Here is a 23,405-nt window from a genome sequence, read left to right as displayed (position 1 = left end):
TTAAGCGTCTTAGCATATGTTCGAAGAGGTTTTCCAAGAGCAAAGCCTATTCGACTCAGGCAATCAGAATTCCAAAACTCGAGCGGAAGGCCATGTAGATTAACCCACAGGGGAAGAGAACTGAAGTCGACCCTCTAGAGGGGGAACGAGGGAGTCCAAGGTTTAAGGAAGAGAGGTGATTTTCCCACAAACCATGGAGAGCCCTCAAGAGCACGGGATCTGCAGTCCAAAGAGGCGAAATTGAAAAGGAAAATGCCAGAATCAATAAGGTGAATGTTTAGAAGGCCTTGGGCTTTCCATTGTTTAGCTAGGGAGGATTTAAGGATGCCAAAAGAAGGGGGAGGGCCAAGGAATTGACCAAGAATGGCAAAGGTCCATCGGCAAATTCCATCAGCAGTAGAGCCAGAGGAACAAATTTATATGCATCAGCCTGAGGGTTTTGTTGTAAAAGGAAATGAGGACTAGGTTTGCTTGTTGAAAAAGTTTCTATTCGATTTGAAGTAGTCTCCTAAGCAGTGGTATAAGAGGTTTGATTCTGTCATGAGTCTCATGACTACTTTGGGTTACAGTAGGTGCAAGTATGATTGTTGTATATACTTTAGAAGATTTTTTGATAGTTCATTCATATATTTGCTCTTATATGTTAATTAATACTAAAGATATGAATGAGATCATCAGGTTGAAGCAACGGTTAAACATTGAATTTGAGATGAAAGACATGCGATAACCAAGGAAGATTCTTGGTAGGGAAATCAAGAGGGATAAGAAGACAAGGAAGCTATGCTTATCTCAACAAAAATACATGGAGAAGGTGTTAGGGCATTTTGGCATGAAAGATGAAAACCTGTTTGAACTCCAATTGCATCTCAATTTAGACTTTCAGCAGCTCTATCAACTCAGACAGATGAAGAGATGAGTTATATGTCATGTGTTCCATACTCTAGTGCAGCAGGTTCCATCATGTATGCAATAGTGTGCACTCAACCTAACATTTCACAGGCAATTAGTGTGGTGAGTAGATACTTATCATGTCCAAGTAAAACTCATTAGAAAGCAGTGAAATGAATACTTACATATCTGAAGGGGACCTCTGAAGTGTGTCTAGAGTTTGGGAGGAATGGTGACAAGTTTATAGGTTATATTGACTTATATTATACAAGTGATCTCGACGAAAGAATGTCACTCACTGGATATGTGTTTACTTTGGGAGGTTGTGCGATTAGTTAGAAGGCTACTTTACAAGCTACAGCTGCATTATCTATCACAAAAGCAGAGTATATGGCAGTGACTGAAGCAGTTAAATAAATTATTTAGCTCAAAGGCATGATTGGAGGACTCAACATTAAGGGTGTCAATCGGTACGGTTTCGGTACGGTACCAACTTTGAATACCTAGAACCAGAACCGTACCGTACCGAATTTTAACGGAACGGCACATTTCGATATTTGCAAAAACGGTCCGGTACGGTTTCAGTATAAAATCGGTATAAAAAAAAGGTTTTAATACGGTTTCGTTATACAATTGGTTTCACACTTTTACACACTGTCGCACCAATCAAGATAACTACACCAAATGAGTGAATGACCAAACTAATGAGATACACTCACGGTTATTGACTTGAGTCACTCAAAAACGCAAACGAATTGTGTATTGAATCATGATCAATCAAAAATTCTAGTTGCTGTATTTTTTATTCTTTTAACAATATATATATATATATATATATATATATATATATATATATATATATATATATATATATATATATATATATATATATATTAACAATATGCTTTGTCTGATTTAAATAGAAAAACATAAAAACTACATGTTCACAAATTCTTCACCATGTTCTTCATACTATCAAAGAAAGACCGAAGAACAAATTACAAATTAATGATCCCATCACCCATCTAAACTTGTAAAATGTATTGAACATGAAGGGGAGTAGTATTCGGTGTTGAGTGGATAGCAGGGGAGGATAGTCTTCCAACACCCATTTCCAAAGGACCTCTCCAGAGAGTAAAAATAAAACTATGAGGCAATAGAAAATTAAATAACTACCTTACTTTATTTATAGAATGTAACTACATATAAATGCCTAATCAGGTGCCCAAGACCAGAGATAATCTCAATTAATTATAAGAAAAGACTCACCAAATGGGTTATAACATCACAAGTGCCAGTTCTAAACTTGTGATTCTGCAAGTTCTTTCTCAGCTCTTCATGGTTGTATATCTCACCATTAACCTGCTAAACCCAGAATTTTGGAAGCATTCGATCATTCAAAACAATCCAACCTACCCAGGAAGCCAAGACCAAATAGAGAAGTGGAAAAACTCCAGGGAAATACTCTGTGACTTGGTAATTGTTTCTCCCATGGAATCAGGATTGAATCACTCATCATTCCTTCGAGCTTAGTACCCAGAAAACAAACTCAATTAATCACTCTCTTCCTTCTTCGCCTTCCAAGAACCTTCTCCTCCAATAAAGTTGTTTGGTTTTTATTCGAACTTACTATCATGAAAGGAAGGACCAGACATACCGTCACTTCGTTAGGGGAAGGCATATTCTGTGCTTCAATAATTAATATATACTTTCTTTCCTGGAAATATCCCTTCAATTGAAGCCTAGAATCTGAATTTATTGATTTGAGACAGAGACAAAACTAGAGACGATACATCTTAAGTTTCAAAGATAAATCAAGGGAGATACATTAATATCTTTATTTCCTGCTAGTCAGTTGCTCTAGTAACAAAACAAATACAAATCAAAGGAATTGCAGAAACACATCAATAGTAGAAATCAAACCCTTTTCCACTTCAGTCTTCAAGCTCACGATTTCTGCTCTGCACGATGAGACTCATGTAGTCATGTGAGACGAAGAAGATGAGAGATTGAGAGAATCAGTGATTGAGAGATTGAGACTTGAGAGATGAGTGAAGACACCGAAGACTCGAAGACGATGAATTGACGAAGAGGCAAAGAGTCCGAAGAGGCGAAGAGTGAATGAGAATCGCAAATTCGCAGCCTAGCCTTAGGGCAAACTAAACTGGAGCCTGGTGTAAAATTACAATTTAACCATGATTTTCGATACGGCATCGGTACAAGCAATTCGGTCCGATTCGGTTCTGTACCATCGGTATGTGCATCTGAAATCAGTACCGAACCAAACCGAATTTTCAAATTTGGTTTCGGTCCGGTATGGTCTGGAATTAGGCGGCGCGGTCCAGTCCGGTTTAACGGTTCCGGTCCATAGTTGACACCCTTACTCAACATAGTTTAAGAGGTGAATGTTGTCCATGTGATAGCCCAAATGCCATTGACTTGACTAGAGATTAGATACATCATGAGAGGATGAAGCATATTGATGTTCGACATCACTATGTCAGAGAGGCAGTTGCTGAACGCAATATCTAGGTGTTGAAGATTGGTACTAAAGACAATCCAGTTGATATGTTGACAAAGCCTACATGTACTGCTAAGTTCAAACATTGCTTGAACTTGATTGGAGTTAGTCGCATTAAAGCTTAGTCCATGAAGAGGCTATTGGAGAAGATGAAGATTATTCAGCTTTGTGGGAGAATTTAAGTCAAGGCAGAGATTTGTTATGTCCTCACTAGAATTCTTGCACCAGATTTTGAAGGTGGACCCACACCGAAATTTTTTGTGAGCAACCCGAATGATCCGTTTTTGGAGATATGTGATGGAAGCAAAGGATGGAGGTTGATTAATGAACCAAGCTTCCTCTGGGTGCAGGCCTTGGAATGGTTGTTCTATCTTTATCTGGACTGACCCATGAGTGCAGGATATTCCAGTGCATACTCTGCCAGAGGATCTAAGGGAAAGTGACTCCTCTACGTAAGTTTCTTCTTTTAAAGATGGTGACTCTTACAATCTAGATCATCTTTCACACACTCTACAGCACACTTTGCACATCTACCTTCGACATACAGGTTTTCTTTGAATCTGGATGCCTAAGTTTTCCTTCCATCTAAAGTCCGGTTGCTTCCAAAATAAAAAGAAGTAGCGATTCGCATTATGCTCCAACCCAGCAGTTACACAGCAAACCCAAAGATGGTGGACAATTTTTTGGAAATTCAAGGTGTTACCTAGAGACCGAATATTGTTTTGGAGGCTATTCAATAATGGCCTCCCTACAAGGAACATCACTTCCAAGTGGACACATGAAGAGCACCAATTTGTTTACTGTAAGAAGCAGGAGGAATCTATAGTCAATTTATTCTTTAAATGTGAGTGGTCAAAAAGAAATTGGGCAATTGGCCCCTTAGGTCTTTGAACAGAACGTTATCCTACCTAAACCATCCATGAATTCTGTATTTTTCTTTGCAACATGCATAGATGGGACTTCGTGACTCTAGGTTGCATCTTCAATATTCTATTTATTACTTGTTAAATGTTGTGGAACTGGAGAAATAAGATCAAGCATGGCATTCTACGATTGGAGCCTATCCCTATGTTTAATTATATCACTAATGGGTTGAAGTGACTAGGGAAGCATTCCAATCAACTAAGCAAAATTATGAAAGACATTAATGTCAACTCGAATCAGGGGAAGGGGGAATTACTCTTTCCAAATTGGAAGAATTTGACTAAAATTTCGGTTGTGATTGCAGACTAAGTGGAAGAGACCGAGGAAAAGCTGGTGGGTTTTTGGCCTTGTCAACAATGGAGTTTGTATGTGGTTGCAAAAAGGAGAAACACCCTAAAGAAAACTGTTAGAACTTCTAATCAAAGCACTTCACCAAGGATTTCAAATGAAAGCTGTCTTGGGACTTCAGGTCCAATGTGTGATTTCAGATTCTGTTCTTGGGAGACCTTGCACTATGAGGATACAAGAACATGGCCCAACCATATGGTTCATTTACTTTTGGATATTGTCAATAGAATAGACGTAGAATCTCAAAGGATTGTGTTAGAAAACACGCCCAACCATATGGTTCATTTACTTTTGGATATTGTCAATAGAATAGACGTAGAATCTCAAAGGATTGTGTTAGAAAACAAGCTTTAAATAATCAAAACAGCAGTTGAACTTGAATAGAGAAAAGAGAGATGGACTAGTAGAAGAGGCATGTAATTCTAGCTAAAGAGTCTAGAATCACAAAGCCCTTTTATTTATAGCTTCTAATGAATCTAATACAATTTGAGAGACAACTAACTGTCCTCTAGAAAAAGGAACAAAAAATTACGGCTTTAGTAACTTCCTAGCTCCTAAAATAGAAAGTTCTGAAAATAGAAACTATGCTTTCTAAGAACTCCCAAAACTTATGTAGCAAGACTCCTACATTAGAAATAGAAAGTAGAATAACATCATTAGCACAATACTGTTCATGTGAACAGTACTGTGAACAGTAACAAACAGATTTTACTGTTCACGTGAACAGTATTATGAACAGTAAAATAGCCCAAAGCGCATATACTTCAACAGGTTGAATTCAAGAAAGAGCCTACCTATACCTCTTTCCTCTCTCAGTTGTTATGTATGGAAGTTTAGTCTATTTTCTTTGTGTTTTTATCGTTCTCCTCCAACACTCAAAAAAAATAAAAAATAAAAAGAAGAAGAAGAAGACAACGACGAAGAAGAGCAAAGTAACCCTTAAAAAGTCGTCCGCAAATGTGGCAAAGATTGGTAACCCACACATCAGAGCGAACCAAAGAGAAATGTTTGTAATATATTTTATTTATACAAGAGGGGAAGCTAACATGATGAAGCTTTCCAAGCTGACAAGACTCACAATCTAACTAAAAAGAGAGTGAACACGTCTATCTAATAACTATAAGTTTTTCAAAAAGGGATGCCCACAGCTGGCAGTGTATTTGGCGTAAAAGGGAGATGCTAGAAAAGCAGTAGAAGATGTATGCTCGACAAATACAGCCCCTTGACACACAGCCTATACCAAGCGTCTTCTACATCATAAAATCTTCAAATAAACAAGAACCAAGAAAGAATGTTGCAAAACAGTTATCAGTGGAAGTAAATTTATGAATAGATAATGAGTTGAAAGGCAAATTAGGTATGTAAGGAACTAAAGATAAGGTTATAGATGTAGTGAGCTAAACAATACCCATTCCTTTAACATTGGTATGGGAACCATCAGCAAGTGTAACCAATGAGGACGATGGAACAAAAGAGGAAAAGCTACCTGTAGGCTGTAGCCCTGATCATATGATCAAAAGCACCTGAGTCAATGATCCAAGGGTGACATATGGTCGAAAGGCAAGTAGTAGCATTACCCATCTGAAAAAGGTGGCAATGGTGGATTGTGGTTGAGTAGGCAAGAACTGAGTAAAACGAGTGTAGTCTTCCTAAGTCATCTTTACAATCTAACCCACAAGTTGTACTTTAGTGGATGTAAAGGTTGGTTCAGAAGTAGTACTATCAATGTGTGGGGGCTTCCCATGAAGTTTCCAACAAAACCGTTGAATATGACCTGGACGACCACAATGGTGATAAGTCTTGGTTTGTCTTGTACTGTTAAAAGAGTTTTGCGAACTTGAGTTTCTTCCAGTATAATTTCCACGATTTCGTCCTGTATTTTGTCCGCCAAAAGTCTATCCTCCAAAAGTACCAAGGGAAACATTTGTCAAGGCTGAATTTTTTATACTATTATTGGAACTCTCCCTAGCAACACGAAGAACTCTCAAAAAAGTGTCAACAACGGTGGGGACATAATCACTACCAAGAATTTGTGCTCTAACTACCTCAAACTCCTTTTCAAGACCTCCCAAGAAAATCATAACAACAAATTGTTCTCTTTGATTTTGCATGGTTTTTACATCAAAGGATACCAGTAAAATAAAGTTCAATTCTTCATACATTCATTTAAAATCTACAAAATATTGAGTAATATCTCTACCCATCCTATCTAGTCAATAAAAATCCTAGGATAATTCATGGATTCTAGCTAGATTATTCTAACCAAAATACAACACATTTAGATACTCTAGAAAGTCCTTCACAGTTTGCAAGATAAGATAGTAACTAGATCAACAATATTATCAGCCAAAGAGTGTTACCAGATCAACAATATTATCAGCAACATTTGCCCAAGTATGCTGGCTCAGTAATTATCCTATTAGTGACAACAACTCTAACTATAGCCCTCCACTGGTGAAAGTTTGATACACCCTCCAAATTTTTTTTAGTCAATTGATAGAAACACAAAGAAATAGATTCAGTCAATGTATTTTTATTGTCACCCTTAACAGATGAGGTTTCTCCCATATCCAAACCGAATTGTTCTAGAATCAGAGAATAATCAGATCTCAATCACAATTCACAAGTTACCCACAAACAGGGTAAATATCTTCCTTCACCCAGCATATGGAACAAAGTATAGTCAATCAAGAAAAATCAGATTCACAATACTGATAACTCTATGAAATAGAGTTAAGATTGGTAACTTTATACTTGAGATGGCTTGATTTAGGAGTATTTTGTCTTTGTTCTAGTGATAGTATTTATTAGATTTTGTCTTAACATGTTGCATCTAGTTTAGTTCATTATTGTCACTTTTACATGAATTTCTCTTCAGATTTGTGGATGAATTTGACTGTTTCTCTTTCTCTTAAAAAATGTAGGTAAAGAGCCATAATAGGAGAAGAAGCTGTCCTCTAACTTTGCTGTGAAGTTTGCTGCAGCAATACGGAGAAGAATATTCTTAGATCCAATACAAGTGGAAATGACCAAAAGGGGCTAACTTAAGAGGACATTATTCTTGTAAATATATGATTGTTCTCAGCCCTTGATCTCAGGAGGAATGTTCTAATCCTATGGCCAGAATCTAACCTAAAGATTGAAGGCACTTATGGAAGAAAGAGAAGAGAGGCAAAGGAGAGAGGGGAGATAAAACACACGGCTGAGGGAAGAGGACACGGCTGAAGCGAGGAGAACCAGAGCTGGACTCATGCGGAAGCATTGAAGGCTGCTGGAGAAGTTGATTTGCTAGAGAAGAAGGCTGGAGCTCGTGTGGAAGCATTGAAGCTTTAGTTTCTTTTCATTTTTATAAACTTATCTTCTCATCTTCTAGCTTAATGTTAACTATAACTACTGTTGTGTTTTTAATGTCTGTTATGGGCTAAACTTGTGTTTTGTTGGGATGATAGTAGTACCTAACCTGAATTTTGAGATGTACTTATCATGTGTTCTTTAGTTTTACTACAATACAACTTGTTGTCAATGAATTCAGCATGATATATATTGATTAATTTCGGTTCTTGATGAATCTTTCATGAATGATTATTATGATTGAGTTAGCTGGAAAGTTAATGCAGTCTAGATGTTCGTTGAATTGTGTGAGTTAGCATAATCTTTAATTAGTTTGTGTTAATTATTAGGTTGGGTAGGAATACCCAATTACCTCACATTACCATTGATTGGATTGGGTTTAAATTGCATTCATATTTCAATTCTTCATAGGAATATGCAGATGTTGATTTAGGATGCTAGCTTATGTGTATTGAAAAATACCATATTGCCATTCATTCCAAGTTCTTGATATATTTTGGGGTTTTAGTATTACTTTAGTATTTGCATTATACAATTCAAGGGAGGGGAAACTTGATTCCCAACACTCTTTTCACTCACTAAGTTCCCTCTATTGCTTAATCTCCATTTTAGTTCCTTAGTTTTATTACCTGTCATTTAGTTATTTAGTTAGTCAATCACAAATCCACCGTGTTAATCTCGTTTAAATCAATTTTACTTTTACATTGAAAGTTAAGGATAGAATTCTCCGAGGGATCGATACTCTACTTATCATTTATTACTTGATTGCGACACGTGCACTTGCGCAACATCTTGGTACACAAGCAACAAATACCAAGATCCCTTCCCAAAATAAAACCACCTTCAGAATCCCAATTGCAGACATAAAATATGTCAAGTTCCTACTCAAAAAACAAGAAAATCTTCTAGCAATAATGACACTCATCGAAGCAACCAATCACAAGATAATTAACAACTTATAGTTCCAAAAATAAGGGTAAGAACATTCACCACTCAAGGTACCACTGAAACAACCAATCTAGGGTTTATAAAAAAAATAAAAAATAAAAATAAAAAGTCCAAAAAACTTCAAAAACAGGGGATTCAGAAAATGCGCAACATACAACAAGATTAAAACCAGAAAAAAAGTTTTAATTAATTTCTTATCTCATCGTCTCATTATCCAGAAATTTGCAGCTTCAGGTGCTGCTCCCCCTAAATCGCAAAAAGCAAATTGCTTCTTACCAGTCCCAATCAGCCTTTGAACCTCTTCTCTGTGTTGCATTATTGTTTTTGGATGAAGGAGAAGCTTGATTAGAGATCTACAGCAGCTTAAGCTCCGATATGAAATTTAGAGAACAAATACAAAGAGAAAAGAGGGAGAGAAGAAGAGAAGAAGTCACAGGAAGCCAAGTCTCTTATTTTTAAGCTTCCTTACAGTTGTTTTACAATAAGAATCTATTTAGGAACTCAAATAGGAATAAAACTCCTAAACTATTTAAATCTAAAACTCGCAGACTTCACCCTTTTGCCATGGTCCAAACTACTTTCCAATTTTGCCCGTCCTAACAAGATCCTAGCGATGACACCACAATACTGTCAACCATTCTAGCACATAATATCTATCCACTAGCACAATTTTCATTGCACACAGTATCAAAAGTATCATAGCAGGCATAAACAGAGGGTAGCAGAACTAATTGCAACATAGCTTCAGCAAAAACAGGAAAAATTAAAGAACAGCCCACCATAAATATCATCCAACACAACAGAAACCTAACATTGAAAACATACATTACTATGTTGTTAATTACAACACATTAAAAATAATAATAAAATAAAAACCCTCAGCAAGAGAGAAATACCTGACCTGGGAATGCAATTTTTTTCTAACTGTCTTACATGCTGGACAAAATGAATTGAGCATTTGAACTATCTCTGGCATAAAATATGGATGCAATATGTCAACAGGGAACTTAATTATCCCTGTATGGCCTGCAAATAAATAAATAAATAGGATTACATGCAACAATTATCAATGACAACCAAAGTATGTAACGCATTTTGCAGCATTCTTTTATGTATTTGATCCTCACCATCACAGTTTTTTATATCTTTCGCACCACATGTAGAGCACTGAGAGGATAGATTTGGCATCCCTAACCTGGGATCAGTAACCTCATTGCCTGCAGCTACAGTTTTCACAGAGTATTTTTCCTGAAATAGTTTTACAAGTTTCAGAATTTGATCCAACAAAATATTTCCCCAAAAGAGAAGATACAAAAAGTAAGTAGTTTTACTCATAGTGCGAAATTTTGGCGACCCAGTGAAACTACCGAAACAGCAAAATTTCGGCGATATTTTGCCTAAAATTTGGAACATTTCAGTAGAACTATGCCCCCAGTTTTGGGGGGTATTTGGAGTCATTTTAGGCTGGTTTTTTCTGTCTAGCCTAATTTAAGGCCAATAACCACAGTGGCAATGTTATGTATGCCTAAAATCCAATCTAAAGGTGTTCTTAATAGATCACATTATTCCAATTTCCAATTCATTCTCCATTTAATGATTCATTGATTCTCGAATCCGAAATAAATAACTATTAAATTCATATACGACATTGGAGAATAAAATTTGACATTAAAAAAAAATTATTATGTACAAAATGTCAAAAAAATAATTGTTTTAGGCTTTTAGTGCCTAGGTGGCAATACAACGCACAAGATGACAAAGCAGTAGTGCCTAAGCAATAAAGCAGCCGAAAAAATCTGCAAGTCAAAAAAGCAGTTGGAAATAAGGCAGTCCAAAAACCAGTTGGAAATAAGGCAGTCCAAAAACCGTCTTGCCACCTTGGCAGATGCATTGACAACAATGGCTTATGCATGATAGAATGAATATATATTGATCGTCTGTATTGTTTTTGTTAAATCTTGACCTTTCCATTTCCATGCAACTCTGCCCTTGTCCATACATATGTCCAATATGACACGATATGCCTCCTAAAATCACCCAAGCGACTCTTTTAACCCTGTTGCTTACCCTCTCAAGTTTGCATACGAAGAGCCTGGTTTGATAACTTTGGACATACCATGGAGAAAAAACAGATGCAATGCAATGCCAGGCAGATCACACTATTAACCAAAAAAGCATATGATTTAATTGACAATAGTTACCAGTTATGCTGATAACATGGTTGTAAATGATGAGGAGGAGGAATCAAGAAAAACTAAGTTGGCCCAACAATAGATGTCAAGCATCGTGGTATTTCTAGATATCAGCTATGTTAGGGTGCAAACATGGTGACTAACCAACAACAAGAAGAAGCCTTTCCCAACTAAATGGGGTCAGATGCATAGATCCTTGCTTTTCAATCAGCTATAGTGGAGGTCATACTAGATACAAGGCCTAAGCTATGCATATTCTTTCTCATCTGTCACCAGTTCTCTTAAGATTACCTTAGGTCTACCCTTATTTCTTCAAATTACTTCAATCTATATTAAAATCATTTCTCCGCACAGGGGCATTTATAGGCCTCCGTTAAATGTGGTCGAGCCAGCTCAATCAACTTTCATGTAGCTTATCATTTATCGAAACTGCTCCCAATCCAGCTCTAATATGATCATTCCTTAGCTTATCCTTCCTAGTTTTTCCACTCATCCATCTTACGTCCTCATTTCTCATCCATCTTACATCCTCATTTTTGCTACACTGAGTTCATCTATATGATGCTTCTCAACAGCCCAACACTTTGAACAATACATCATAGCTGATCACACTTCACACCACGGCCCTATAGAAATTTCCTTTGAGCCTTAAAGGAATATGTCAATCAAACAAACGCACCTCTCCACTTCATCCACCCTATTTTAATTTTTAGGGAAACATCATCCTCTATATCACCTTTTTTATTATGATTATGATTGAGCCAAATTACCTAAAATAATCGCTTTGTGGAATCTCCTTCTCATCAAGTTTTGCTACCTCATCATCCGCCTGATTACTACCAGTTACACACAAGATATTCTCTCTTCATTCTACTTAGTTTAAAGCTATTTTATTCTAAAGTTTCTCTCCATGATTCTAACTTGGTATTAATCCCTATGTGCTTCTTATCCACCAAAACAATATCATTAGTAAATCGCATTCACCAAAGAACCTAGTGACTCACCCATTAATCAAAATCACAAATTAGGTGAGGAAGTGGGCAACTGATAAGCGATGATGGGAGATACCAAAAGCTTTCCAACAAAATTTGAGATAAATATCACTCTTATGCAGTCTTTAGTATAGTTTTCCATTTTTATTTTTACACAAAAAATATTATTGGTACTATTTGGTAAAATTTATACGCCTATTTCTATTTAGAAATTTATGAAGGGTTGAAAAATACAAAAACCATATTTTTCTATGAAAATCAATTTCAGTTATTCTTGCGGTGTTTTTAAAAAACGCATGTGCTTCTAACGTATATAAGTAAGGTTATAATGATAAATTCGTAATCGTTTATAATTTTCATCTTTAAACCATGTATTGCTCGGGGTTTTCATTGTTAAACCATGCAACTGGATAAACGAGATCCTCAACCCGCGGTACCTGCTTCTCCACCAATCTCAAGCTCAATAGTGTCTATGGGCTTTCCCTTGGGTCATAGATCATCTAGCTAGTAAAGAACCTGATGGGAATCCTAGTTTTGCCCAATGTTTTCCAACCTCTACAACCTGGACCCCTCTTTGTGTGCGTCTAACTTCCATTTTGCATACCCAAATCTCTCCCATCTGCCTCTCTCTCTCTTGATATTTTGCTTAGCAGAGGTAAGTTGACTTCTACTGGAACTTCAATTGTGTGTGTGTATGTGTGGAGAGAATGAATTCTTGCTACTAAATTCTTAAGACAACTGATTCAAAAATTATATATACTGGACATATTGGAGTTTAATTCTGTCTACTGACCAGCTCAGTCTTCTCGCCTGACACCTACAGCTTCGGCATCAAAGTGAGTGAGACATAGACAAATGGTGATTCCTAGTGGAAAGAGAGTGCATCAAGTGGTGGGGTTTAGCAGGAATGGAGTGGGTCAGATATTGGCAGCTGTGGCAGCAGCTTTCTTTCTTCAATCATTCTCCGGCCCTAGCCTTGCTCTATTGCTTACAAGTAGAGGTGTAAACGGATAGATTCAATCAGATAGTGGTAATACCATATCCGAGTCCTATTATATTCGAACAGATTCAAATAATATCCTATAGGTTTTCAGACAGATTCAGTCGGATTCAGATAATAATCCGTAATTGGATAATTAGTTTCTCAATTAAATTCTTCTAAATGGGCATGAATACAAACTGAATACAAGTTTTTGACTACCGTTGACATCTTTACCACTTTATTTGTGAGGCTAGGTTTGGAATTTAAGAATTTAACAACTTTGGTAGTTATTTTAGTAGAAAATCTAGAAAAATAGTCACATATCTCAAGTAAAAAATTATAAAAATAAGAAAAATAAATCCAAATAAGTAACTTAATCGGACGGATAATAATCAGTAAGAAAGGGGTATACCTTATCCGCATCCTGTTAGTAATCGAATGGATGTGAATTCAGGAGCGGATTTCGGTTATCCATTTACACCTCTACTTACAAGTGAGGACGTTGATGACAAAGAGGAAAACAAGCATGATGGAGAATCTTATATGAATGGGCAAGACTATCCTATCTCTGGAAATTTTTTCAAATGACAATTCAATGGAGCAACATCACATGCTCCCTCCATAACAAATCCAACAATATTTATTCATTCTTCTTTTAGGCATTGAGATTCTTCAAATTGATTTGGGGGCAGGATAGGTATTTTTCAATCATCAGGTGTTTAGGACAATTAAATGACATTCTATCCACTATTCTAGCAAGTTGCAACCTTGGTATTTTATCTTTTGAGTACTATTCTACTTTAACATGATTGGAGAGAGGCAGAACCAGAAAGGTTACTTGTGATCATGGAACCATTAGGATTAGGGAAGACAACATTGCTTAAATTCTAGCTGGCCCACAGCAACACCCTGCCTGCATCTTTCAGGTCAACTGCTATTCAATGGATAAACTATGTCAAAGAAAGCCTATGTTGGATTCCATCAACCACACCTATTTGTTAGGCTTTATGTTGTTGACTTACTAGTTCTCTTTCATCTATTCATTATTTTTCTTCTTTCTGCAAGTTTGCTGATGTCAGACAAGAAGACCTTTCTTCTCACAGCTAACAGTTCATCACATGGTTGTCAAGGCAACTGATGTAACCAGGGTTGGGCCCCCTAAAACTGGGCCCAAAAACCAGACCCAAAAAAGGCACTTAAAGTTGGCCGAATACCCCAGGGGTATTTTGGTCATTTTCCCAGCCCCCTTTTTGGGGCTCAATATGGGTCTCAATAGAATTCCCTCGATCCAAGGGTCAGGAATCTACCTCTATGTTGCGTTAGTTAATTGGGGATCAGATTCCTCATCTAGAATGGGATCTTATATTTAGAGTTTGGAGTTAGTCTAATATCTCCAAGCATTGGCTTTTAGTTACTCCTATTATGGTGTTTGCTTAAGGGTCAAGTTAGATCCCAATTAGTTAGGGATTCCTTTTTAGAGTCTATTTTGGTTTTAGAGGCTATAAGTAGCCTAATCTTTTAATGTATGTTTCAGTTTTTGATCATTGAATAAAGTTTATTTGAGATTTGGGCTTGGAAGAGTTGTGGGATCCCCTTGGGTAACCTGCGGCTGGAATTTGCACTTTTGGTTCTTCAACTCAAGGCTGTCGTCTTCTTCTTCAAGCTTCCAACTACAGATTCCAGCAAGTTCTCTCATTCACAGGTGAGTTAAGAATCCTTTTAACCCATCCCCCTGCAGTTTCAGACATCCCGACCAAAACCCTAACCACCATCGCCCGTCCCTCTCTCCTCTTCTTCCAGCAATACAGCCTAACCCCCCCCCCCCAATTTTACTTTAATCCCCAACCTCTTAGAACCCTGTTAACCCTTCCCTAGCATCACCCCTAACCGTAGAACCCTTCCTATAAGTGACTCACAATTCAGCCCAAGCTATACAGTTCTGGAAATTTTATGCAACTCTTCTTCTTCAATTGAAATTGCAGAATTTTCCCAAACCCCTAATCCACCTAATTCGAGCCTAAACCCCCAACTCCAGCCTTTGATTGGACCACCCCAAAACCATTCGGCCCTATCCATTACTCTTGCAGGGCTTTCCTAGGTTAACCCTAAATTGAGAGGATCACTTAGAAACCCTAACCCTAGACCTCAGGTTTCATCAGCGACAAGGCGAGGAGAGGCAATAAAGGGCAACAAAAACCAATTTAGGGTTAGGCTAGGAAAGCCCCGCAAGAGTAATGGACAGGGCCGAATGGTTTTGGGGTGGTCCAATCGAAGGCTGGAGTTGGGGGTTTAGGCTCCGGTTTCATCAGCGACAAGGTGAGGAGAGGCAATAGAGGGCAACGAAAACCAAGGCAAAACCAAGCAAGGCAACTCCAAGTGGCCTTGACCCAGAAAGGGGCCTAGGCGCCTAGGCAGACACTTTGACAACTAGCGTTCATGAAGCACTACGCCTTCTGGCTGAACTTCAGCTTTCCTGTTCCGTTTGGGACTGTAAGTTGTAAGACTAGCATTGATTCTGTTGTAGAAAAATTAAATATAAAACAAATCCTGATGGTGACGTTAATCTATATTCACATTGGGTTAAAATGGGCTAATGTATCAATTAAAATAAATTCCAATAATTTGCCTAGCTAATGAGCTTCAAGGTTGTTTTTATTTTAATTCCCCTCCATGTTCTTGTTGTGGCTGTTCTTTGTTGTCAAAGGGGGTTTCTGCCTTTCATTACGGTGCAATATGCTATAGTTGATTGCTCTTTTGATCCTTCGAGAATTAGAAAAGTAGAGAACGGTCTGCAAAAATGAAAACTATTGTGATTCTAAGTATAGAGGGAAGAATCATCTCTAGGTTATTATTATGTAATATCCCACATCAGGAATTTATATTCTTTACTCTCTTATTAATATAAAGACTATGTCTTCTTGAAAAAAAGTTACAAGTTCTCAAATCACTCAACATGGTTTAGAGCTGAAATTTTTTGGAGTTTAATGTCCAGTATGAATAAGGGATTCATATAAAAGATTATTTTCCCCCTTTGTACACCCCTAGAGAGCGCCACGACTATTGCCCCCAACTACCCGAAAGAGCCGTAGGGCATTCCCCTACCTTAGCAACCCCCTTTAGGGCCTTGCCTCCTCTCCACCACTCTTTTGCGACCCATCTAGGATTTTCCCCTACCTTCTGCCTCCTTTTTTACCTTCCTAGGTCTATGCCTCCCCTCTCTAACATTGATCCCTTCGTGGTAAGCACTTCTTCTCCCACCAAGGGTCCTTTATACTCATTGATCGTGTGATTCCTTCTCTACAAAGGATCTTTGATTGTTTGACACCCTATTTTGGATCGGCAATATGTTTACCACATCTACTAGTTCGTATAAAGTGGAGGCTCGAGTTATCTGAGATGGTCTCTATCTATTGCTCTTCATAGTATAATAATAAAACCTATAATTTCTAGTCAAACTAAAGACAAATGGGAAATTGATGAATGTCTAGTGATGGGGTTTTTGCTCAACTCCATTGAACCAAATATTGCATAGAGTTATCTTCTTCTTTCTACCATTGTTGTTCTGTAGAAGGTCACCAAGGATACATAATACAACTATACAATAGTGGTAATGATGCATGGTGTTTTGAGATTAGGAGAAAAATCCATAAATTATAGCAGAAGGATCTCAGTACATAATAGTCCACGCAGTTAGTGCTTGGGTCAACTCTTGGTCCTTCTCTGCATTACCTTGATTGTTTGTATCAATGTCCTATGGTAATAGCTCTGGAGGGAGCTTCTAGATTGGTGGAGAAGGTTCTTCTTCTGGCTGTAGATCTCTAGCCTAGGTGATCAAGAGTAAACTCTAGTGGCTTTCTTTTCTGGGGCCTCTAAACTCTTTGGAGAGGATAATTAGAGGTTGTGGCTGGGTACTTATTGGCCTACCTTTTCTTGATCTCCTCCTGGAGATTTAGGGGAAGGAATACAATTTCCTTTCCTGTATGATAAATTTACATTCTCCCTACCCAAAATTGTTACATCATTATCAAATAAACATGGCCGCCCTAAGATTGTCTGAAAACCTCATGGGAACTACATCACACCAAATATCTTCAGAACAGGAATGAAGACTAATGGGTACAAAACAACCTCATAGAGAACTACATCACACCAAATATCTTCAGAACAGGAATGAAGATTAATGGATGTAAGACATCTAAATTTTACTTCGAGTCCTTGACATAATCATTGTTGAGGAGATCCACCCGATATGGGTTTGGAAGTTCTTCAATTGGAAGCTTGGCTGTCTGGATATAGAGGTCAGACACTACATTAGAACTGCAACCACTGTCCACCATGGCTTTAGCTGTGGATCCACCTGATCTAACTCTGGTGATGAATATGCAACTGCTCCTCCTTCGCTGTAATTGTCTGTTGATTCACCCATTTCTCTAGCTACTGCAGATTCATCTAGCTTTGATACCAAATTGATGTGAACCAAGATCTAGAGTTTGATTGCTTGAGGAATGCCTTAGATTTAGCCTCACTCCAAGATCCTCTTCAATAGAATGATTTAGAATACCCTATAGCTGAATGGGATGGGTTGGTTATGGGGGTTCTAGGGTTTTGGGAATTTAGGGGATATGGGGTTCTTTTGTGGGGTTCTTTTGTGGGGTTCTTTTGTGGGGTTCTTTTGTGGGGTTCTTTTGTGATATGGGTTGTGAAAGAATGATTTGCTAGGGGGAAAGGTTAGGTTAATGTTTTGTGGCTATATATTTTTTATGGATCTCAAATAGTAGCAAGATAAACAAATACAATGGAATGTTAAGAATGCCTTCCTTCATGAAGAAATTCAAGAGGGAGCGTACATGAATGTACCACCAAGATACACAACTACAGAAACTAATGGGAAGGTATGCAAGCTCAAATGTGCTCCCTATGGGTTGAAGCAATTCCCAAGAGCATGGCTTGGAAGGTTCCATAAGGCTATGGTGTCCATTGGTTATGAGCAAAGCAATGTAGAGCCACACCCAGCTTATCAAGAAGACCAACACCCACATCACCATACTAGTTGTGTTTGTAGATGACATAGTTATAGATATATACTCGCTTAAATGGGTCTTTACATCTCAGATCATTACATGGACTAGGACCCCAAAATCGTAGGCCTTTTAAGACTTAAAAACTAATAAAAAGCATAACTGAAATACCCCTCAGATTGGCGATAAATATAAATCTATCACTGCCCAATCGAACTAACCTAAAATTAAAAAAATTAACTAATTAATTAATAATAAATAAATAAGAAGAAGAAAAGAGAAAGAAATAGTGCTGGACAACAAGAGGTAGGGGCATTGCCTAGTCTTGGCATTCCGTTTGATGTGGGAAGGCTTGGTTCCTGCATTAGGCAAGAGCAATCAAAGAGAACCCTCACTTTTCCCCTTGCTCCCCCTCTTCTTCTCTTTCATGTTCAACTTACGACTTGTTTTCTAAAAATCTTCTTCTGTTGCACAGAACCGAATGATTGACCCAAAGTAGTCAAATGATAATAAAAGGGTATTTTCTAACCATCTAACCATCAGCTTGAACGGATCAACCCTCAATGTCGCTTAATACCATCAATACAAGGGCTTCAGAAATAGAAGCCACACGCCCATGTCCAACATGTGGCCGTGACATCCTACTACCGGACAACAGGCACAAAATGCACAAGTACCCTTACTCTACTTCTTGTCTGCTACTACAATCTTTAGCAACAACACATTCATCTATTAAATAAGCTTTACCACCTAAACAAAGCTAAACTAGACATGATAGTTTTAACTGAATAAAAATTAGCTATTCAAAAGCCTGGTACAAAAACACAGCAAAAGTTTTGTTAATTTTGACACGCCTGAGACAGAATAGGACATGAGACCAAGAATCAGCATTGTTTTCCCCAAATTTTACTTACTTCACTGACATTTCAGCCAAAATTCGCTCTTTCTTCATCAGAATTTCAGGAACTTATAACTCTCTGCAACCCGAGATGGCCAAGTGAAACTCATCAGAAATAAATACTGTTTCGGTGAAATCATGCTGAAATATCAGGTTCGCTCATTCCAGTCTTGACAGGAAGGCCACCTAAACAAGCTTCTGAATACCAGGCATCCACATACTATTTGTAAATAAGTTTGTCATCTGATGGACTTACTCATACCAATAGATACCATATATATGATAAGAAATTGAACTTGAAACAGTTCCAAACTGAGTTCTCTACGCCCCCCCCCCAACTTTGCAGCGAAACTCGTACAACCCCTCTTCCCCCCCAATTATGAAACCTTACAAAAAGGTAACCCACGTTAGGCACCGTTTACACATAATGATTGAAATTCAAAATATTTTTATATGACCAAAATGCCCCTAGCATGTTAAAAAGACTAAAAGAACCGTGACTTTAGATCCTATGTTTTAAGTTTCAACCACACTCATAGAGGCCTCCTTCACCAATCTTCTTCCTTCCTTTCTTCTACCACTAGACAAAAACTCCCAAAAAAACCAATGTCAATGAAGTTAAAATGCAAGGAAAACAAAGGGATTTAACTGTTCATGGAGCTCTTTCTTCCTTTAACCTTTTCCCTATTTTGCATTTCTGCTCTCAGGTGAATAGTAAGTTTGGGAGATTAAGGTCATTTGTAGAATTTGCTGCAAAGAGATTTTTTGAGTTGGATGTAGCACGATGATAAGATTGACAAAATCTCTAAACCTGATACAGCAGCTGAAGATCCAAATTCCTCACCTCCCACCATCTAAAATCTCCTCAGCGGATTCCCCCAAAATCTCCTGCAGATTTCAGTATCAAAAACTCAGATTTCCCCACCCTCCCACCGTAGTTCTCAACTCTTGGAACCCAAATGCCATTGCTGCTTCTGGAAGTGAATTCAAAATCTCGAATCATTACCAATTTGGTTTCCCAAATCAGTGAACGGAAAACCCTGAAATCCATTTTCATGAGCTTCATAACTATCAAACCCTAAATCCAAGTTTGAACCATAAGAAGAGGCGGTAGTGTGGTTTCCAGCAGGGCCTTTCATTTCCCATCAGAGTAAGGAACGAAGAAGATGGGTGAAGGGATTCCCCCTTCATCCAGCTGTATGGTTCAACTTTGAGAATAGGTTTGGGCCAAGTGACGGTGTTGAATTTGGTGGACCTAATGTTTGCAATTTATTTCTATTTTTTTTTGGGGGGTGGGGGGAAGAATCATGCAAAAAAAATCGTAAAAGATAAATAAATAATAGCTCTAAGTTCTTGAACCAAATTTTTTGGGGGCTTTGTCAATTTTTGACACTTTATGTCAATATATCCATGTAATATTATGGCTCAAAATGGTGAACCATGTGATGTAATCCACTCCTTCAGAGGGCAACGTGAATACATAAATTTTGTCCATACCATTGTGTGCGTTTGCATTAACAACTATTGCTATAAGAAGCAGTATTTAATCAACAAGAACAGAGGGAATCGCAAAACATTCTATAAGTATAACTTAATGTGCTTGTGCTACTGACAAAATAAAAACAAAAATACAATACTTACTATGTCTGCCTCAGTCAGAACATCAAACCTAATTCCACTCAATACCCCTGATGGCACCAGCTGCTCCCAAAACACTTCATCATCCATGATAATTGGGTCACCTTATTCACAGCTGACAGATTCTTTAACCTATACACTGTATAAAGTAGAACTTCAAACATTAAAACAATGAAAATCAGCAGGCATGGCCAAGAGCAAGTTATAAGAAATGAATGGACGTACCATATAAAAGACTGAATACAGGCAAATATAATCATGTCAACAACTCGACATTATTCACAGGACTAAATTCAAAATATCAAAAGTTGGAAATTTTAAACCAATAGAAGGATCCAAGTTGGAGAAACAAAATACCTAGTGCCTATTAATCTTCTTCCCCAGCAATTTAGAAATAACATTAAATGCAGGTGCTTTTGTCTGAAAATGTATCTTTGTTAATGTTGGCCCAGACCGAGAAGAATCCTCCCCTTGAGAGAGAATGGACAAAGGTGTGACTTTACAAGGCTCTTCCATATGTGACGTCAATGGAATACTTGTCTTTGCTGCCACTATAAATCAAATTCGCATTAAGCGACATCTCAGGAAATGGATCCCCAATAGACCTCTTCATTAAATTTAGAACTGGCATCCCCTTTAAAACAAAAAAATGTTCCTCTATGGCTGTTTCCTGCAATGATTCCCCCAGGAATAGGCACATTTGAGTCTCCTGTGGCATCTCCCCACCCCCCAACTTCTGCCCCCTGACAGAAAGCCAGTTTGACTGTCTACTCCTCTTTTGGAGCTTTGGTTTTGTCTTAAATTATTCATACACCCAAAGAACAGAACCTGAAAAGGTTGTTGAAATGCTCTCTTTGGCAGAGCTTTAAAAATAGTATTTATTGTTTACTAACAAGTTTCTAAACTTTTTAGATTTAGAAACATTTTTAACTTACTTCTCAAAATAAGAAAATGTTGAAATTGAGTATTGAAATTTATTACTCTGTGAGGCATGAGTGTTAAAATTGTGCAAGAAAGTAATTTCTAGATGAGCAGCAGAAAACCATATGGAAATAATCATTAAAAGATAAACCACATGAGACTAACAATGAAACTCAACTAGAAGTAAAATGCAATACAAAATTTAAACTGATGGAAAATTAAGTGAATTGATTCTTAAAGATTTAGAACCTGATACAAAAAAAAAAGAAGAAGAAGAATAGAGTAAAACTTAGTGATGAAGCATCAAAGCTATGGAATGTATTGAATTTTTCAGCTTGATTCATTAAATTGTATTTATTTTACACAGATTATTGTCTAACATGTGTTAATATAAAATATAACCATTCCAGAGTCCAGACTACCAAATCTCAAGTGTCAGCATATACTAATTATGTTCCTTATTAGAATATTACAGATCTATTCATCAGTAACCGTCAACCACATTTAATTCATTTAAAATTTTGCATCACATCAAATGAAAACGCACAACCCTGGACAAATAAAATCTAAATTTTTATACCTTTCCAATTCTACTATTTCTTTCTTTTTTTCCCCATTGGGGAGGGGTAGAGGCCGACTCTGGAAAAATACTTTGCACCGCATGTTTCAGATGTCAATTAGTTGCACTAGAGTCTAGTGCCCAAAATACATATTGAATAAGTAAATATAATACTCAGAATAAGTGGAATCTTCAACAGTGTGAGACAATCCTAAAGTATGAGTTGAAATATAGAGAACATAGAAATACTGTTAAAAAAAGCATGATAAATAAACATTCCAAATAGATTACTCAAGGAAGTTCACAGCAAGCACTATATAACCAACATAGTCTCACCAAATAATGTATAAAAACCCAAGACTGATAGATTAATGATGCTGCCGATAGAATACATGAAAATACAAAAAATGAGTATGAAATAGATGGTGATATGTAAAATATACAAATAAGGACAAAATATTTTAATCAACCGGTGCAAGAAGGATATATTCTGATATTAATGAATATAATAAGAAAATTCTCCCGAGATGATCATCCAGAAAAAAATTTAAAAAAAATCTAAATGAGCCAGCAGTGGGTTTCTCAGAGTAAATATATATTCTGACATTAATAAATATATAGATCTATTGAGAAATAGACATTGATCCGGTTTCAATATCTTTGAACAAGAGATCCCTAAAACCACTTAAAAGAAAAGAGGTGAATAGATAGGGCTGAATACGATGATGGGCTAGAGAAGAGATAAGACCCTTCGGAATGGATATGCAAAAGTGACCTCCGGCTCCGTTCACGACTTCAGGGTGGTCTAATTGATCCGCTTTTTCTTCCCCAGAATGAATTCGCCCGACCACGACGAATTCAATCTGCTCGCCCGCCCTATACATATAAAGATGCAGACAATCAGAGTAATAAAATAAAAAGATGCAGGTAGCTTTTTGAATCACTTTGTTATGGTATTAGCTATACCTAAACAATTATTATATCTAGATATGAGATAATCTACCACTACAAACATGAATCATACTTCTTGAATTTATTTGTCCATAAATCTCCTCCCTTTAAACAGCAGCATTGTCCAAAGCTATCCAAGTTCTAGCAGCGAACAGTAAACAGAGGAAACTGAGACAGGTATCGCTGTAGAAACCGATAATACAGCTAAATTAACACGCACATTGTCCAATCGTCGCAAACTGAAACCAACTGAGTGGGGAAAAAGAACGCAAGC

General features: G+C 37.3%; 1 protein-coding gene across 17 annotated transcripts in view; it reads right to left on the bottom strand.

The window, feature by feature from the left end:
- Positions 1 to 23,405, bottom strand: part of NRPD1A (nuclear RNA polymerase D1A) — an 83,436-nt gene that overhangs the window by 59,402 nt on the left and 629 nt on the right. For 7 of the 17 annotated variants that reach the window (XR_016174150.1, XR_016174151.1, XR_016174153.1 and 4 more), the window contains exons 3-7: positions 23,205 to 23,380; positions 22,929 to 23,056; positions 20,704 to 20,839; positions 10,108 to 10,228; positions 9,882 to 10,006 (exon numbers count right to left, since the gene is read on the bottom strand). Coding sequence is in view for 1 of the 17 variants with exons in the window: in XM_089160288.1 (XP_089016414.1) it covers positions 9,882 to 10,006; positions 10,108 to 10,228; positions 20,704 to 20,790 (333 nt within the window). In the remaining 16 variants the exon portion in view is untranslated. Of the gene's footprint in view, positions 1 to 844; positions 1,670 to 9,876; positions 10,007 to 10,107; positions 10,229 to 20,703; positions 20,840 to 22,928; positions 23,057 to 23,204; positions 23,381 to 23,405 lie in introns of those variants that run through there. The other 10 variants (XR_016174155.1, XR_016174154.1, XR_016174156.1 and 7 more) reach the window with 6 other exon arrangements.

This window comes from Hakea prostrata, chromosome 6 (assembly GCF_041222555.1).
Source record: "Hakea prostrata isolate BN-2017 chromosome 6, UWA_Hpros_2, whole genome shotgun sequence".
In the NCBI taxonomy this organism is placed as follows: domain Eukaryota; kingdom Viridiplantae; phylum Streptophyta; class Magnoliopsida; order Proteales; family Proteaceae; genus Hakea; species Hakea prostrata.
This window is presented reverse-complemented; position numbering and strand designations above follow the sequence as displayed.